The following is an 18500-nucleotide window of genomic DNA, read 5'->3' as shown; positions in this document are numbered from 1 at the left end:
ATTTTCTAGCACTACGCCTCCTAGACTCTAAAATGATATCCATCACTGATTTACTGAGGGGTGGTGAAGGACAGATTAGGTAATTAGCCAGGCTGCTAGGTTCATGGTTTGCATCTGAGGGTGCAAAATCTGGTTCCCCTGCTGAGACAACAGGGAAGGAGTCTGAGGCAGGTGCCATGGGGCCAAGCGTGACACACTGCGCAAGAGGGGGTACCAGTGCTGGCGTGGCCAGTCTGGTGCAATTAAAATCATCCTTGGCTTGTCCTATTTGATCTTTACTAGTACCTTAAAGAGCAGAGGCAGAGGAGAAAAGGCATAAACTGATAGGTTGTTCCAGCTGAAGGATACAGCATCCATTTTCCAAGCTTGTTTGTGGGGAATCCTTGGGCAGAATTTGTCCAACTGATGGTTCTGGGGGGAGGCAAACAGGTTTTATCTGGGCTCCCCCATTTGCTTGTCAACATGTTGAAAATCCTTGGTTCCAGTTTCCACTCGTTTGAGTCCATGAGGTTTCTGCTTAGTCCATCTGCCAGTGTATTTAATTTTCCTGGCAGGAATTGAGCTTGTAGAATTACTTGGTAGCTCAAGGCTGTGTTCCACAATGCCATGGCAAGTCTGCAGAGAGGGTAAGAGTGTGTACCCCCCTGCTTGTTTATATACCACATGACCGTGGTGTTGTCCGTTTTTACCATTAGTTGTCCTAGAAAAATGTGGTCCTTGAAGGCCGTCAGAGCATTCTGTACAGCTAATATTTCCTTTTGATTTATGGGTAGGTGCATTTGACTTGGGTTCCATTTGCCCTGAATGCACTTCCCTGCCAGGTGAGCCCCCCATGCATAGTCTGATGCGTCTGTTGTTTAGGTTTGGGCGGCAGGGGGTAGTGTGAATGGTAGTCCCTTGTTTTGGTGGCAGGCCTCTGCCCACCAAAGGAACTCTAGGCGTAGACAAGGTATGACAGGAATCATAGCTTCTAGACCCTGTGAATGTTGACACCATAGGCTTTTGAGATACCATTGCAGTTTCCTCATATGCAGCCTTGCATATGGAATTAGAAGAATGCAGGAGGCCATGAACCCCAAGGCCTGCAGTATTTGCCTTGCAGATGACTGGGTTTTTGATGCCACTTGTTTGAAGTAGGTTGTCAAATGAGTCCGTTTCTCTGGCGTGAGGAAAGCTATCTGGGAAGTTGTATTCAAGCTTGCTCCCTGGAATATAATTTGTCGACAGGGTACCAGGTGTGATTTCTTTTCATTTATGGTGTACCCCAGACAAGTCAGTACCTTTTGAACAAAGGGCAGATGAATCAAAAGTATGTCCTGGCTTTCTGCCTGAATTAGACAATCGTCCAGGTATGGATATATTTGAATATTTCTTTGCCTGCAGAATGCAATGAATGGAGCTAGGCACTTTCTGAATATCCTGGGTGCAGTAAATAAGCCAAAGGGCAGTGCAGAGCACTGACAGTGCACGTTGCCTGCTTTACAGCGTAGTTATCTTCTGCAAGACTCCCTGATAGGGATGTGCAGGTATGCTTCTTTTAAGTCTACTGTTGCCAACCATTCATCTTTGCCTTGCATAGAAAGCAGCTGGTGAAGAGTCAGAATCTTGAATTTTGGAAACACCAGAAAGGTATTTAGAGTAGAAAGGTCCAGGATAGGGCGCCATGTATTGCCTTCTCTGGGCACCAGAAAAAGTCTCGAAAAGAAACCTTGTCCCTTTTCCACTTCTGGTACCAACTGAATAGCCCCCATGCTTAAGAGAGAGAGTACTTGATTTGGGGCCTCTGTCCACTGATCTGCGGGTAGATCTGGCCACCCGCTTTGTGTTGGTAAGGTGTGGAAGTGAAATATGTACTTTTGGGACACTATATTTAAAACCCATTTGTCCTGGGTAATGAGTTCCCAGTTTTTGGCCTGCAGACCAATCTTTCCGCCTAAAGGAGCATTCAGTTGGGAAATGCTTGGAAGTTTTAAAAGCAAGTCATTGAGACAGTTTTCCATGGGGTGGGGGGGGGTCTTACTACTCCCAGATTTGGGTGCGGAAACCCCCCACTGTTAATCTTGTGTGTCCCCTGCGACTGAAACCTGGAGTTTCTGCTGTGTCTGGGTTTGGCTTGAGAGGACCTGGAAGGGGCTGGAAAGGACCAATTCTTAGAGGGCCAGTGCCTACTAAATCTAGGAGGCTGAACTTGTAAGAAATCTTTAACAGTTTGCATAGATTTAGCTTTATCTTCCATCTTTTTAAGAACTTCCGCAGCCTTGTTGCCAAATAGGCAGTCCCGATTTAAGGGAGCATCTAACAATTTAGCTTTAACATGATCAGGCAAAGATTGCTCCTTAAGCCAAGCATGCTTTCTGAGCACAGACCCAGTAACAGCAGCCCTGCAAGAGGCCTCTAATGAATCAAATCCACACTGCAAAGTATGTTTTCCAACCTGTTCAACAGAATGCATTAAATCCTGTAATTCTTTATTTTCCGCAAAGTCAGGAATCAACATAATTTTCTGTTTAAGCAATCCAATAACATGTTGCTGATACTTTAACATATAAAACTGTCAGGTTAAAGCCGTAATGAAATGTAAACTTTCTTACCCCATCTATCCTGTGCCCTTGAGTCTCTATTAGAAGGGGTAGGATTTTTAGCAGTAGAAGCCTTAATGCCCTTGGGTCCCCGTGAAATAGTCTCTGGATCCGCAAAAGGATTTTTAAAAGGGAACTTGTGTGAATCAGGAACCCTGTAATATCGGTCAGGTTTTCTGGGAGCAGGAGGCAAAGAATAGTACAGTTTTGTATCTACCATAAATGTAGATGTTCGAGTGTCTTCACTGCTGCAGTCATTACACTTGGGTTATCCTGCCATCAGGTGGTCCCGCAGTCGGCCAGAGTTCCAAAGTCTTGGTCCAGCGTCGGTTGCTGTCGCTTCTTCCCTGACATCAGTGCGCCAGGGGTATATAAGATGCAGCCGACGCCATTTTCTTCAGTTTTTCTTACCCCAGATGTCAGGTGCCCCCAAAAGGATAGGCAATACATATTGCTTACAAAACATACATAAGGTAAAAACATAACCTTTAGTAGCCAGCAAATACACCACATAAAAAGTATAGTGTAGAAAGATATAGTTAAGACCCAGCTAAGAAAGAGGGGAAGGCGGGTGGGTAACCAGGACTGCAGCAGTGAAGACACTCTAACATCTACATTTATGGTAGGTTCAAAACTGTACTATGTTCATCATGTTTCACTGCTGCAGTCATTACACTTGGGAAGAATCCCAAAGCTGAGTCAGGGTGGCTGGTTCTATAGAGGATTTGGTGTGGCTATGAGGCCCTGCAGCACTGCAGTGGCAAAGCCAGCTCTGGATCTGGAGTAAAGAGGCAAGTGGTAATGCTTGGTAAAGGTGTGCACTGAACTCCAAGTTGCAGCTTCCAAAATGTCCTTGGTAGGTACTCCTCTAAGATAGGCAGTAGAAGTTGCAGTTGCCCTGGTGGAATGTGGTCTAATGTTAGATAGTACAGGCTTCCCATGCAGTGTGTAGCAGAACTGGATACAGTGTCCTATATCCACTTTAAAATGGTCTGCTTTGAAATAGCCTTTCCCTGGGATCTTGCAGCATAGGATACAAACAATTGCTCAGTTTTCCTGAAAGCTTTTGTTTTGTCCAAGTAGAAGCGTAATTGTCTGTGTATGTCCAAGGAATGTAGAATTCTCTCCCCTATATTCTGGGGGTTTGGATAAAATGTTGGCAAGGGAATAGTTTGGTTGAGAGCCACACTGGATACCACCTTAGGCATAAATGAAGGGTTTGTTCTTAACAAAACTCTGTCTTGGTGAAAAATGATGAAGGGCTCCACTGCCATTAGTGCCTGTAGTTCTGAGACTCTTCATGCTAAGGTTATTGCCAGTAGCAGGGCAGTTTTCCATGATATATATTTTATTTCTGCTGCATTTGCTGGCTCAAAATGAGGTAAAGTGAGCTTTTACAAGACAAAATTGAGGTCCCAAGTAAGTGTTGGTGCTCTCCGGGGCAGTCTTATGTTTTTTGCCCCTCTGAGGTACTGCCTTAGCAATGGATGAGAGAAAATAGGAGGATCTGTGTTGTAATGAGCCGAGATGGCAGAAGCGTGGATCTTAATGGATGAGAAGGATAGTCCTTTATCCAGCATCTCAGTTAAGTATTGTAGTATCCGAGGTATGTTAGGGACAAGAGAGTTAAGGCTGAGCCTGGTTCCAGGCACAGAATCTCTTCCACTTTTCTGAATAAGATTTCCTGGTGCTAGGACTTCTGGTCTCCAAAATGACATCCATAACAGCTTTTGAGGGAGGTGTTGCCTGTTTGGCTAATGAATCTGCCATGCAGCCAGGGATAAGGCTTTGAGCTGATTGTGTAGGATCTGATTGTTTTGTTGAGTCAGAAGGTGTGGAATTTGAGGCAAAATCCAAGGTGGGCCTCGAGCTAAGTTCTTTAAGATTGGGTACCAATGTTGGCGTGGCCAGTCTGGAGCAATCAGAATTATCTGTGTTTTTTCTTGTCTGGCTTTTAGGAGAACCTTCGAAAGGAAAGGCAGAGGAGGGAAGGCATAAACGTGTAGGCTTTTCCAGCTGAACGAAAGAGCATCCACTTTCCATGCTTTTGTGTGATAAGTCCTTGTGCAGAATTTTTGTAGTTGGCAGTTCAGGGGGGAGGCAAAGAGATCTATGTCCGGGCACCCCCAGTTTTACATTATCATGCTGAAAACCTGTGGATTTAATTTCCACTCATGAGGATCCATGATATTTCTGCTTAAGTCGTCTGCCAGAGTATTTTTCTTTGTCTAGCGTGAGATAAGCCATCTGGGCTGTTGTATTTAAGATGACACCCAGGAATATTATCTCTTGTGAGGGCACTAGTTTTAACTTCTTTTCGTTTACTGTGTACCCTAGGCAACTTAATAACTTTTTTACAAATGCCAGATGCTTTAGAAGAATGTCCTTGCTCTCTGCTTGAATCAGGCAGTCGTCCAGGTATGGATAAATTTGAATTCCTTTTTGTCTGCAAAATGCAATTACTGGTGCCAGGCACTTTGTGAAGACCCTGGGCGCAGTAGATAAGCCAAAGGGCAGTGCAGAGAATTGGTAGTGCATTGAACCAGCTATGAATCTGAGGTATCTTCTGCAAGTTCGTCTGATAGGGACATGCAGGTATGCCTCTTTGAGGTCCAAAGTAACAAGCCAAGCTTTCTTGCCCAACATGGGAAGGAGCTGCTGTAGTGTCAACATTCTGAATTTCGGAACATCCAGGTAAGTATTTAGAGTGGAAAGGTCTGGAATGGGTCTCCAGGCTTTGTCCTTTCTGGGGACCAGGAAGAGTCTCGAGTAAAAACCTTGTCCTTGTTCCTGCTGTGGTACTTTTTGTATAGCTCTCATGTCCATGAGGGCTGTAATTTGTTTTTGTGCCTCTGTCCATTGATTTTGTGGTAGATCTGGCATTCCTTTTAGCCTTGGTAAAGTTTGAAAATGGAACCTGTAACCTTGAGACACAATATTCAGCACCCATTTGTCCGGGGTGATTGCTTGCCAGTTTTGTGAAAAAAGTGCTAGTTTCCCCCCTAAGGGAGCTGCCAACAGGGTAGAGTTTGGCATTGGAAGGGGAAAGTCATTGAGATTGTTTCCTGTAAGGTTGTGACTTGTCCTCACCTCCTTTTGGTGTTGAGGCACCCCACTGTCGTGGTCTGTAAGATCCTTGGGGCTGAGATCTGCCTCTTGGGCATCTGTATCTGCCTCTTTGTGGCCTGTCTGACACTGGAATGGACCAATTTTTAGTAGGCCAATTTCTGCTAAATCTTGGTGGCTGTACCTGTAAGAAATCCTTTACTGTTTGCATAGATTTTGCCTTATCCTCCAATTTTCTTTAATACCTCCTCTGCTTTAACACCAAATAAAATATCTTGCTGTAAAGCAGCATCTAATAATTTCGCCTTAACATGATCTGGTAAGGTTTGTTCCTTTAACCAAGCATGCCTTCGAATTCCAGATCCTGTAACTGCTGCTCTACAAGAAGCTTCTAATGAATCAAAACCACATTGCAAAGTATGTTTACCTACTTGTTCAGCTGCATGCAATAAATCCCGCATTTCCTTAAAATCAGGTTGTTCTGCACTTGTACTCATTTTCTGTTTTAACTGAGACAGTAAATATTGTTGATATTTAAGCATGTGAAACTGGCAGTTTAAAGCTCTCACTGCTAATGTTGCTGAGGTGTAAACTTTCTTCCCCCATCTGTTTAATGCTCTGGAATCCCTGTCTGAGGGAACTGGATTTTTAGCTGTGGAGGCCTTTACCCCTTTGGGACCCTGGGAAATAGTTTCTGGGTCAGCAGCAGGGTTTCTATAAAGAAATGTGTGAGAGTCAGTGACTCTGTAGTACCTGTATGGCTTGACTGGAGCAGGGGGTAATGAATCTGGATTTAAACTGGATTCAGAGAACACATCGTCCACAATATCCAACACTGGCAGAATAGCAAGGGGCCTGTGCTGAGGCAATAAAAGAAAATCTCTGAGCCTTTTCTTGGACTCTGAGTAATCCTGGCCCTCCCAGTGGAAATGCTCCCTCATGGTGTGTAAAGTTTCCCCAAAAGAATAATTCTCAGGAGGAGAGGCTGAAGGGATAGATTCTTCAGCATCAGAGTCCTCATAGGGGGGTAAGGAATATCCCTAGTCTGAAGAGGAGTCAGAATATATAGAAATCTGGTCAGAGGAATCATAGTCTGTATCCTGCCTAGGCCTTTTATCAGGAGGGGGATGGGTACCCCTGATCAGAGTAATTAAGTCTTCGGCCATTTTGAGCATCTGCTTTTTAGGCATGGAGGCCTGTCCAGGTGAATGCTGTACTTGCTTCTTTGTCTTTAATGTTGCTTTAGGCTTGGCTGTAGATGCAATGGCAAGCTGTGAAGGTCTGAAAACACCCTCAGAAGCCGAAGCCTGCTCAGCAGCTCCGGACCCATCTGAAGGGTTAGTCTCCGTAGGCCCAACACCTTGAGTATCCAGAGGCCTAGGCAACTCCACGTGGGAGTCGGTCGGGACCTGCGGCTCTGAGGTAGCAGGTGTCAGGGGCTGCGAAAGCGCCTCACTGAGAATCAGCGAACCGGTGACTGGCCTAGAAGAGGCTTTGTCGTCAGTTTTGGGCCTTGGATGCCTGTCCTTATCCTTATCTTTGCATTTTTTGTGAATTCCGGCCGTCGAATGCTCTGACGGCATGATATAATTAAACCTTCGGCCAAAATAATGGCGTGCAAAATCAAACCGACTTTTAATAGTGAATTTGTTACATCTAGCACAAAACCGACTAGTGACGTCGTGATCTGGGCCTAGGCATGGAATACAGTAAGAATGAAAATCCTTATGAGGTATTTGCTTCCCACAAGAAATACAATTATTAACTTTTAATGACATCAGTCTGAGGCAAGAAAAAGTTTCCCCCAACAGGGTACTTAGTTTATTGAAGACTTTGGATCTGAAATCGAATTTGAAATCTCAGGAGTCGGCTGACCGACACTTGCTAACTGCTTTTGCTTCGGGCACCGTGCGGCAAGAAAGACTGAAGAAAATGGCGTCGGCTGCATCTTATATACCCCTGGCACACTGACGTCAGGGAAGAAGCGACAGCAACGGACGCCGGACCAAGACTTTGGAACTCTGGCCAACTGCGGGACCGCCTGACGGCAAGATAACCCAAGTGTAATGGCTGCAGCAGTGAAACACGATGAACATCAGGGGCTAAACTAGGTTCCAAAAAAGCATCATCAACAATGTCTAGTATAGGAGGAATAGCTAAAGGCCTATGCTGAGGCAGGAGTAAGAAATCCCCAAGCCTCTTTTTTGAATCACAAAAATCCTGGCTTTCCGAGCAGAAATGCTCCTTTAGAGTATGTAAGGTTTCACCAAAAGAAAAATCCTCGGGAGGGGAAGCAGAGGGAATAGAGTCCCCTGCATCAGAATCCTCATAAGTAGATAAGGGCAAATCCAGATCAGAAAAATCCGAAAAATCAGAATTCTGGTCAGAAGATTCATAAACAACTTCAGTCCTAGGTCTCTTAGAAGGAGGAGGTTGGCTTCTCCTGATTAGAGTTATAAGATTTTCAGCCATTCTTATCATTTGTTTTTTAGGCACAGAGGCCTGAGCATGCAGCCTGGGCGTCATTTTTTTAGTCATGGTTCGAGATTTAGGCCTAAATGAAGATGGAGGCGTTGGTTTAATATGCAAGTCCGTAGGTCTGAATACACCCTCAGAAGCCACTGCCTGCACAGTGGCTCCAGACCCATCCAAGGTAGAGACATCCGTGGGTTCCATAATTGAAGCATCTCACGGCATACCGGACTCTGAATGAGTCTCAGTAGACGCCTGCGAATCAGAAGTAGCAGGTATCAGGGGCTGCAAAAGCACCTCACTGAGTACCAGCAAACTGGCAACTGGCTTAGGAGAAGTGTCATCTTGGACCTCGGTGGCCTGTATCTGTCTTTATCTTTGCATTTTTTCGAAATCCTTTTAGTCGGATGGCTAACAGACGACATTTCTGGATAATTAAACTGAGAAACGAAATATTTAGAGGCAAAAATACACCGATGACGGATAGTGTGCTGATTAAATAAAGCACAAAACCGACAGCAAGGTACGTCGTGGTCAGGGCCTAGGCAATGAATACAGTATGAATGAAAATCTTTATGAGGTATTTGCTTTCCACAAGTAATGCAATTATTAACTTTTACTGACATTGGTAAGGAGCAAGAAAAAGTTTCCCCAATGAGGTACTTAGCTTTAGTTGAAGACTTTGGTTCTGAAACTCGAAAACAAAAATTTCAGGAGTCAGCCGACTGGCACTTGCGAACTGCTTCTGCTTCGGGCACCGCACAGCAAGAAAGACAGATGTAATGGCGTCGGATGCATGTTTTATACCCCTGACGACCTGACATCGTGGAAGAAGGGACAGCAACTGACGCAGGACCCAAGACTTTGTTAATCAGGCCGACTGAGGGCTACTGCAAGCAGATAATCCAAATGTAATGACTGTAACAGTGAAACATGAAGAACATCCACCATTCCTTTCTTAGATATGAAGCAGCCAATAGTAACTTATGACATTTATGGCAGTTTTCGTCCCCTTCCCTAATATGGCATGGGCAATTCCAATCTGTATCCTAACAGACAATTTAATGATCACACAATCATACATTGTTAATGTGACAATAGGAGAGAGGAAACAAGACATGACAGGTGTGTAAAGACATCAAAAAATATGTTTTTCTTTTTAGGAAAAAAAAAGTCTAACTCTAGAAGACAGACAACAAACAACTAGGCAATAAGCCATTAAAGAAATTTCCTGGCATTAGATCATACATTTAATTAGGCGAGACCCATTAAAAAAAAAAAAACATAAAACTGTTTCTCTTTTTAAACATCAACCCAAGGAGTTGCTGCCCAAGGAGGACAAGGAGACCTGGTGGTGGAATGAAGAAGTACAGGAGAGTATACAGAGAAAGAGGTTGACGAAGAAGTGGGATTGTCAGAGATGAAGAAAGTATACAAGAGTATAAGGAGATGAGGTGCATGGCAAAAGAGAGAGGTGGTGAAGGCTAAGGATAAGGCGTATGAAGAGTTGTATAAAAGGTTGGACACTAAGGAGGGAGAAAAGGACCTGTACCAATTGGCTAGACAGAGGGACCGAGCTAGTAAAGATGTACAGCAGGTAAGGGTGATAGAGGATAATGACGGAAACGTACTCACAAGCGAGGAGAGTGTGTTGAGCAGATGGAAAGAGTACTTTGAGGGGTTGATGAATGAAGAGAATGAGAGGAAGCGAAGGTTGGATGATGTGCGGAATCATGAAGTGCAGTGGATTAGCAAGCAGGAAATAAGGATAGCTATGAAGAGGATGAAGAAAGTACAGTTGTGTACACTTAACATAAATGTAGATGTTCGAGTGTATTCACTGTTGCAGTCATTACATTTGGGTAATCCTGCTGGCAGGTTGCCCTTAGCCGGCCTGAATTCCAAAGTCTTGGGTCCTGTGTCGGCTGCTGTCGCCCTCTCCCTGACGTCAGGTCGTCAGGGGTATAAAAGAAGCGGCTGACGACATTTTCTTCAGTTTTTCTTGCCGCAGATGTCAGGTGCCCCTTAAAAGGGTAGCCAAATTTTATATATATAAAACAATAAATGCACACATATAAATTTTACCTTCATCGATAAGCAAATACACCACATAGGTTGTATAAGTCAGAGAAGGAAAGATAGGATCCATAGAAAAAAGGGGGATGGTGGGTGGGTAACCTGGACTGCAACAGTGAATACACTCGAACATCTACATTTATGGTAAGTGTACACAACTGTACTATGTTCTTCGTGTTTCACTGTTGCAGTCATTACATTTGGGTAGAGTCCCAAACCTAAGGTTGGGAGGCTGGAGCTAAACAGCATTAGGAGCGGCTATGAGTCCCTGCAGAACTGCAGTGGCAAAGCCTGCTCTGGATTTAGAGTAGAATGGCAGATGGTAATGCTTTGTAAAGGTGTGCACTGAACTCCAAGTAGCCGCCTCCAAAATGTCTCTGGTTGGAACTCCTCTAAGAAAAACTGCTGAAGTGGCTGCAGCTCTGGTGGAATGTGGCCTAATGCCCTTAGGCACTGGCTTGCCATGGTGTGAATAGCAGAAATAAATGCAGTGGCCTATCCACTTTGAGATGGTCTGCTTTGAAATAGCCTTTCCTTGTGATCCTGCAGCATATGCCACTAGTAACTGCTCTGTCTTCCTGAAAGCTTTGGTCCTGTCCAAGTAGAATCTAAGCTGTCTGTGTATGTCCAAAGAGTGCAGAATTCTCTCCCCTTTGTTCTGTGGATTTGGATAAAAAGTTGGCAGATGAATAGTTTGGTTAAGAGCCACACTGGACACCACTTTAGGCATAAATGTTGGGTTTGTTCTCAGAGAGACCCTGTCTGGATAAAAAAATGAGAAAGGGCTCCACAGCCATGAGCGCCTGTAGCTCTGAAACTCAGCTTGCTGAAGTAATTGCTAGGAGCAGAGCTGTTTTCCAAGATAAAAAAAATTATATCAACAGTAGCCGCTGGCTCAAAAGGAGGCAGGGTGAGCTTTTCCAAGACATAATTGAGGTCCCATGCAGCTATTGGTGATCTCCTTGGAGGCCTTAAATTTTTGGCTCCTCTGAGGTTCTGCTTTAATAAAGGGTGAGAAAAAATTGGTGGCTCTGTATTGTAATGAGCCGAAATGGCAGAGGCATGAATTTTAATTAATGAAAAGGACAGGCCTTTGTCCAGCATCTCAGTTACGTATTGCAAAATCTGAGGAATATTTGGTACAGTTGTATCAGTTCCTTGTGCCTGGTTCCAAGCACAGAATCTCTTCCATTTTCCCGCTTAAGACTTTCTTGTACTAGGCCTTCTGAATGTTCTGGCTTCCAGAATGACATCCATCACAGCTTTGCTGAGAGGTGTTTTTTTGTATGACTACATTATCTGCCATGCTGCCAGGTTTAATGTCCTGAGTTGGCTGTGCAGGATCTGATTGTTTTGCTGGGACAGTAGACGAGGTAACTGAGGTAAGGTCCAAGCTGGGTAACGAGACAAGTTCCTTAGGATTGGATACCAGTACTGGTGGGGCCAGTCTGGGGCAATCAATATCATCTTTGGTTTCTCCTGTCTAACCTTTAGGAGTACCTTGGGGAGGAGAGGCAGTGGAGGGAAGGCATATACTGATAGGTTTGTCCAGTTGAAAGATAAGGCATCCCACTTTCCAAGCTTGTCTGTTATAAGTCCTTGTGCAGAATCTTTTTAGTTGATTGTTTTGAGGGGAGGCAAATAGATCTATGTCCGGGCATCCCCATTTCCTTGTTTGCATGCTGAAGACTTGTGGATCCAGCTGCCACTCGTGGGGATCCAGGAGGTTTCTGTTTAGTTTGTCTGCCAGAGTATTTTCCTTTCCTGACAGGAATTGTGTCTGTAAATGTACTTAGTAAGTCAAAGCTGTGTCCCACAATGTCATAGCTAGTCTGCAAAGGGGGTAAGAATGTGTGCCCCCCTGCTTGTTTATATACCACATGACCATGGTGTTGTCTCTGTCTTTATCAGAAGTTGTCCTGGTTGAAGTAGGTCCTTGAAGGCTGTCAGGGCATTTTGAACAGCTAGCATCTCTTTTTGATTGACATGTAGATGCATTTGGTTTGAGGTCCGGTCCATGTGCCCTGAACGCATCTTCCTGCCATGTGGGCCCCCCAGGCATAATCTGATGCATCCGTTGTTAGTGTCTGCCTGGCTGGGGGTAATGTGAATGGCTGTCCCTTGTTCTGGTGACAAGCCTTTGCCCACCATCGAAACTCCTGTCGCAGGCAGGGAATGAGAGTAATCATTGTTTCCAGGCTGTGGCAAGGTTGAGTCCAAACACTTTTTAGGTACTATTGAAGTTTCCTCATATGCAGTCTTGCATATGGAATTAGTAGGATGCAGGATGCCATGAAGCCCAAAGCCTGCAAAATTTTTCTTGCAGATAACTGGGCCTTTGTTGCCAACATTGTGAAATAGGTAGTCAGTTGCCTTTGTTTGTCTGGCGTGAGATAAACCATCTGGGCAGTTGTATTCAAGCTTGTACCCAGGAATGTTATATCTTGAGAGGGTACTATTTTTGATTTATTTTCGTTGACTGTGTACCCTAGGCATGTTAGTAGTCTTTTCACAAACGCCAGATGTTGAAGAAGAATGTTCTTGTTCTCTGTTTGAATTAGACAGTCGCCCAAGTAAGGGTATATTTGTATTCCTCTTTGTCTGCAGAATGCAATTACTGGTGCCAGGCACTTTGTAAAGACCCTGGGCGCTTTAGATAAGCCAAAGGGCAGTGCAGATAATTGGTAATGTATTGAACCAGCCTTGAATCTGAGGTGTCTTCTGCACAATTGTCGGATTGGAACATGCAGGTATGCCTCTTTTAGGTCTAAAGTCACAAGCCAAGCGTTCTTGCCCAGCATGGGCAGAAGCTGCTGCAAAAGTCAACATTTTGAACTTTGGAATATCCAGGAATGTGTTCAGAATAGATAGGTCCAGTATTGGCTTCCAGGCCTTGTCCTTTCTGGGTACCAAGAACAGTCTTGAGTAAAATCCTTGTCCCCACTCTTGCTCTGGTACTTGCTGAATGGCCCCCATGTTCATGAGGGATGAAACTTGTTTTTGTGCCTCTGCCCATTGATTTTTTGGCAGATCTGGCCAGCCGTTTGCCTTTGGCAGAGTATGGAAATGGAATTTGTAGCCTTGTGACACTATATTTAGAACCCAATTGTCCTGGGTTATAATGCGCCAATTGTGAGCAAAAAGTGCTAATTTTCCCCCTAAGGGTGCTGCCAGAAGATAAGTGCTTGGTGCAGGCAGGGGAAAGTCATTGGGACTGCTTTCTCAATGTTTGCGCTTTATCTTCTCCAGCTTTGGAGGTAGAAGCACCCCATTGTTTTGACCTATAAGAACTTTGCACCTGGGATCTGCCCCTTGGGCGTCTGGATCTGCCCCTTTGAGGTCTGTCTGACACAGGAAAGGACCAATTTTTTGTAGGCCAGTGTCTACTAAACCTAGGTGGCTGCACTTGTAAAAACTCTCTTACAGTTTGCATAGATTTAGCTTTGTCTTCCATTTTCTTTAACACCTCTTCTGCCTTAGCACCAAACAAAGTATCATGCTGTAAAGGTGCATCCAGTAACTTAACCTTAACATGATCAGGCAGATTTTGTTCCTTTAACCAACCATGCCTCCTAATTACGGAACCCGTAACTGCGGCCCTGCAGCAGGCCTCCAAAGAATTAAAACCACATTGCAAAGTATGCTTTCCAGCTTGTTCAGCTGCATGCAATAAATCCTGCATTTCCTTGTTTTCAGCACATTCAGAATTTAACATCATTTTCTGTTTAAGTAATCCCATGAGATGTTGCTGACACTTGAGCATATGAAACTGACAGTTTAAGGCCCTTATAGTCAAAGTTGCAGATGTGTAAACCTTTTTTTCCCCATCTATCCAGAGCCATTGAATCACTGTCACAGGGGGTTGGGTTTTTTGCTGTAGAGGCCTTAACTCCCTTGGGACCCTGTGAAATAGTTTCTGGGTCTGCAGCAGGGTTTTTAAAAATAAATTTGTGTGAGTCAGGAACCCTGTAATATCTGTCAGGCTTAACAGGAGCTGGAGGTAAGGAGTCAGGGGGTCAAACTAGACTCCGAAAACACATCATCTACAATGTCTAACACAGGAGGAATGGCTAAAGGCCTGTGCTGTGGCAGTAAAAGGAAATCCCTGAGCCTCTTTCTTGATTCTGAAAAATCTTGGCTTTCCCAGTGAAAATGCTCCCTCATGGTATGCAAGGTTTCCCCAAAGGAATAATCCTCAGGAGGGGATGCTGAAGGTATAGATTCTTCAGCATCAGAATCCTCATAGGGGGTAAAGAATATCCCTGATCAGAAGAGGAATCAGAAGAAATAGAAACCTGATCTGTAGGTTCATAGTCAGTCTCTTGACTAGGCCTCTTATCAGGAGGGGAATGGGAACCCCTGATCAAGGTAATCAGGTCTTCGGCCATCTTGATCATCTGTTTTGTTGGGCATAGAGGCCTGTACACGTGGCTCTTGAGTTTGTTTCTTTGCTTTAAAAGCTGCTTTAGTCTTTGATCTTTGAAGCTGAAGTCGTTTTAATGTAAAGATGTTGTGGTCTGAATACACCCTCAGAAGCCGGTACCTGCTCAGCGGCTCCAGACCCATCTGAGGGATTAGCGTCAAAGGCTCCAATACTATGAGTATCCAGCGGCATGGCCGACTCCACATGAGAGTTGGTAGCGGCCTGCAACTCTAAAGTAGCGGGTGTCAAGGGCGGCGAAAGCGCCTCACTGAGAACTGGCGACTGGCTTAGGAGAAGCTTTGTTGTCGGTTTTGGACCTCGGTAATTTCTCTTTACCCTTTTCTTTGCGTTTTTTGTAAACTCCGGTAGTCGGATGGCTATCCGACGACACTTTATGATAATTAAACCTGCTACCAAAACACTTTAAAGCAAAAGAATACCGACGCTTAACAGTGCGTTGGTTAAATCTAGCACAAAACCGACAACCAGAAACGTTGTGATCAAGGCCTAGGCAAGGAATACATTAAGAATGAAAATCCTTATGAGGTATTTGCTTTCCACAAGTAATACAATTATTAACTTTTTCTGACATCGGTCTGGAGCAAGAAAAAAGTTTCCCCAATGGGGTGCTTAGCTTTATTGAAAACTTCGGTTCTGAAACTCAAACACGAAAATTATAACAGTCGGCCGACCGGCACTTGCGAACTGCTTCTGCTTCAGGCACTGTGCGGCAAGAAAGACTAAATAAAATGGCGTTGACCGCTTCTTTTATACCCCTGACGACCTGCCGTCAGGGAGGGTCGACAGCAGCCGACGCAGGACCCAAGACTTTGGAATTCAGGCCAGCTGAGGGCAACTTGCCACCAGGATTACCCAAATATAATGACTGCAACAGTGAAACATGAAGAACATCAGAAAGGCTGTTGGTCCAGATGACATTCCTGTGGAAGCATGGAGGTGTTCAGGTGAAATGGCAGTGGAGTTTTTAACTAGATTGTTTAATGAAATCTTGGAAAGTGAGAGGATGCCTGAGGAATGGAGAAAAAGTGTTTTGGTACCGATTTTTAAGAATAAGGGTGATGTGCAGAGCTGTAGTAATTACAGAGGGATTAAGCTGATCAGTCACAGCATGAAGTTATGGGAAAGAGTAGTGGAAGCTAGGTTAAGAAGGGAGGTGATGATTAGTGATCAGCAGTATGGTTTCATGCCAGGAAAGAGCACTACAGATGCGATGTTTGCTCTGAGAGTGTTGATGGAGAAGTACAGAGAAGGTCAGAAGGAGTTGCATTGTGTCTTTGTGGATTTATAGAAAGCATATTACAGGGTGCCTAGAGAGGAGTTGTGGTATTGTATGAGGAAGTTGGAAGTGTCAGAGAAGTATGAAAGAGTGGTACAGGATATGTAAGAGGGTAGTGCGACAGTGGTGAGGTCTGCAGTGGGAGTGATGGATGCGTTTAAGGTGGAGGTGGGATTACATCAAGGATCAGCTCTGAGCCCTTTCTTATTTGCAATGGTGATGGACAAGGTTGACAGATGAGATCAGACAGGAGTCCCCGTGGACTATGACGTTTGGAGATGACATTGTGATCTGTAGTGAGAGTAGTGAACAGGTGGAGGAGACCCTGGAGAGATATGCTCTAGAGAGAAGAGGAATGAAGGTCAGCAGGACTAAGAATATATGTGTGTGAATGAGAGGGAGGATAGAGGAATGGTGAGGATGCAGGGAGTCAAGGTGGGGAAGGTGGATGAGTTTAAGTACTTGGGATCAACAGTTCAGAGTAATGGTGAGTGTGGAAGAGAGGTGAAGAAGAGAGTACAGGCAGGATGGAGTGGGTGGAGAAGTGTGTCAGGAGTGATTTGTGATAGACGAGTACCAGTAAGAGTGAAAGGGAAGGTCTACAAGAGGGAAGTAAGACCAGCTATGTTATATGGGTTGGAAACAGTGGCATTGACAAAAAGGCAGGAGTCAGAGCTTGACGTGGCAGAGATGAAGATGTTAAGATTTGCACTGGGTGTGACGAGGATGGACAGGATTAGGAATAAGTATATTAGAGTGTCAGCCCAGGTTGGAAAGTTTGGAGACAAAGCTAGAGAAGCAAGATTACGTTGGTTTGGACATGTGCTGAGGAGGGATGCAGAGTATATTGGGAAAAAGATGCTGAGGATGAAGCTGCCAGGTAACAGGAAAAGAGGGAGGCCTAAGATAAGGTTTATGGATGTGGTGAGAGAGGACATGGAGGTGGTTGGTGTGACAGAGCAAGATGCAGAGGACAGGAAGAAATGGAAACAGTTGATCTGCTGTGGTGACCCCTAACGGGAGCAGCCGAAAGAAGAACAACCCAACCAAGCAAAAACATCCTAGAGGACACATACAATAATTTTTATTTTTAAGTGGTAAGAGTAAAAATGCAAAGAATTTTGTATATGCATAAATGTCTATAGAGAGGTGAACTAGTAAAAACTGAAACAACAAGTCTAGATAAAGCAGACAAAAAAAAAAAAGATCTGACAAATCCCCATTAGTCAGAGAAAAATAACATTAACACAAGCCCAAGCAACAGTAAGTCATGATTAAGCTGCTTGTAATGGCATTTTGATCACCAAACCCACCAAGGTACTACAGCAGGAATTTTGTTTTCTTCTAAATAACAAGAGTCAGGCATAAAGGCTGATGGTTTACAATTCTTTGTAGAAGGGAATCATCTATACACTTACTGATGTCATTTTTTTCTAAGTACTCTGAGATCAGGATTGTTAATCTTGGATCCTTAGGAGATCCATTCACTCCTCTTTCTAGAGATACCAGCTGGATGCCTGGTTATTTCATAACAGCCTTCCTATGCCTTATTTATACTTACTAAACAAGTCATAAAGGTGGTTGTAAGTATGCACTTCAAAAACTACACCCATAAAGCATTGTTACACTCAAAGTTATGTCTGCTTTTGTGCCATAGTCACACAACACCAATATAAAAATCTGGCTATAGTGATCATCTCTACCTCATCTACACCTGCAAAAAAAAAAAACATCACCTTATTTCTCACTCTCCAGCTGAACTTTACAACATGACCACAAAAAAAACTTAGACCACCAACAGCATATTGAAGACACTGCTTTTAAACTAACCAGTCACATTCTCTTCTCATCCTTTAAATATTATCAGTATTGAGGTTAACGAGATCTATTAATCAAAGGAAACAAAAATGTTGAGGTAAGAACTAACCATTACTTCCAACATGTATTACTTACAAATTTCATAAAGTAATTGAAATCTCTTAAATTCTAACAAAGGTCTTGCTTCCATACATATAATAATTTTGATACCTTGAGAAAATGTCTGACATTCTGGCATCACGAGAATAAGATTCTGCTGACTCCCACCGAGAACTTGTACCACCTCCACGACTTGATCCAGTATCCCTAAAGCAAACAAAAATGAGCACCATGAGCAAGTGCACAAAAGTTATGCCACTTACCGTTAATTTAGTTTAACTCAAACATGTTCCTCCTTTTTTTAAATAGTGCAATTTCTTGCCATTTAATTTTGTTTGCCTGGAACAGGCAAAATGTATTCTCCCATACAATGTCTAATTCTGTGTACTTGCATAATATGATATCTTCAGCATTCAATATCTTCATGGCATCAGATCTGCTTCCTAGAGCTTTTCCCTCCCCATGCATTTCAAGAAGATGCCTTCAAAGTACAGCTGTGTGAGGAACTTACCATAACTGCAGATTTCAAGTATGGTCACTGTTGCATGACCTGTAAATTCAGGATTTTTACTGCTGAAGGCCTGATGTCTAGCCTCAACCTCCAGAGCTTTGTACCCTTCCCCCACTAGATGAGCTGAATACTCCCCCACCTGGATGTCAGTATACCTTA

At 43.9% G+C, this 18500-nt stretch overlaps 1 protein-coding gene across 1 annotated transcript in view; it reads right to left on the bottom strand.

Moving 5' to 3' along the window:
- LOC122796893 (msx2-interacting protein-like) overlaps positions 1-18500 on the bottom strand; it is an 868075-nt gene that overhangs the window by 469356 nt on the left and 380219 nt on the right. The window contains exon 4 of the mRNA XM_044065646.1: positions 17942-18037. Coding sequence (XP_043921581.1) covers positions 17942-18037 — 96 coding nt within the window. The remainder of the gene's footprint in view (positions 1-17941; positions 18038-18500) is intronic.

The sequence above is a fragment of the Protopterus annectens genome, chromosome 3.part0 (genome assembly GCF_019279795.1).
Source record: "Protopterus annectens isolate FY-2018-M chromosome 3.part0, PAN1.0, whole genome shotgun sequence".
Classification (NCBI taxonomy): Eukaryota; Metazoa; Chordata; order Ceratodontiformes; family Protopteridae; genus Protopterus; species Protopterus annectens.
This window is presented reverse-complemented; position numbering and strand designations above follow the sequence as displayed.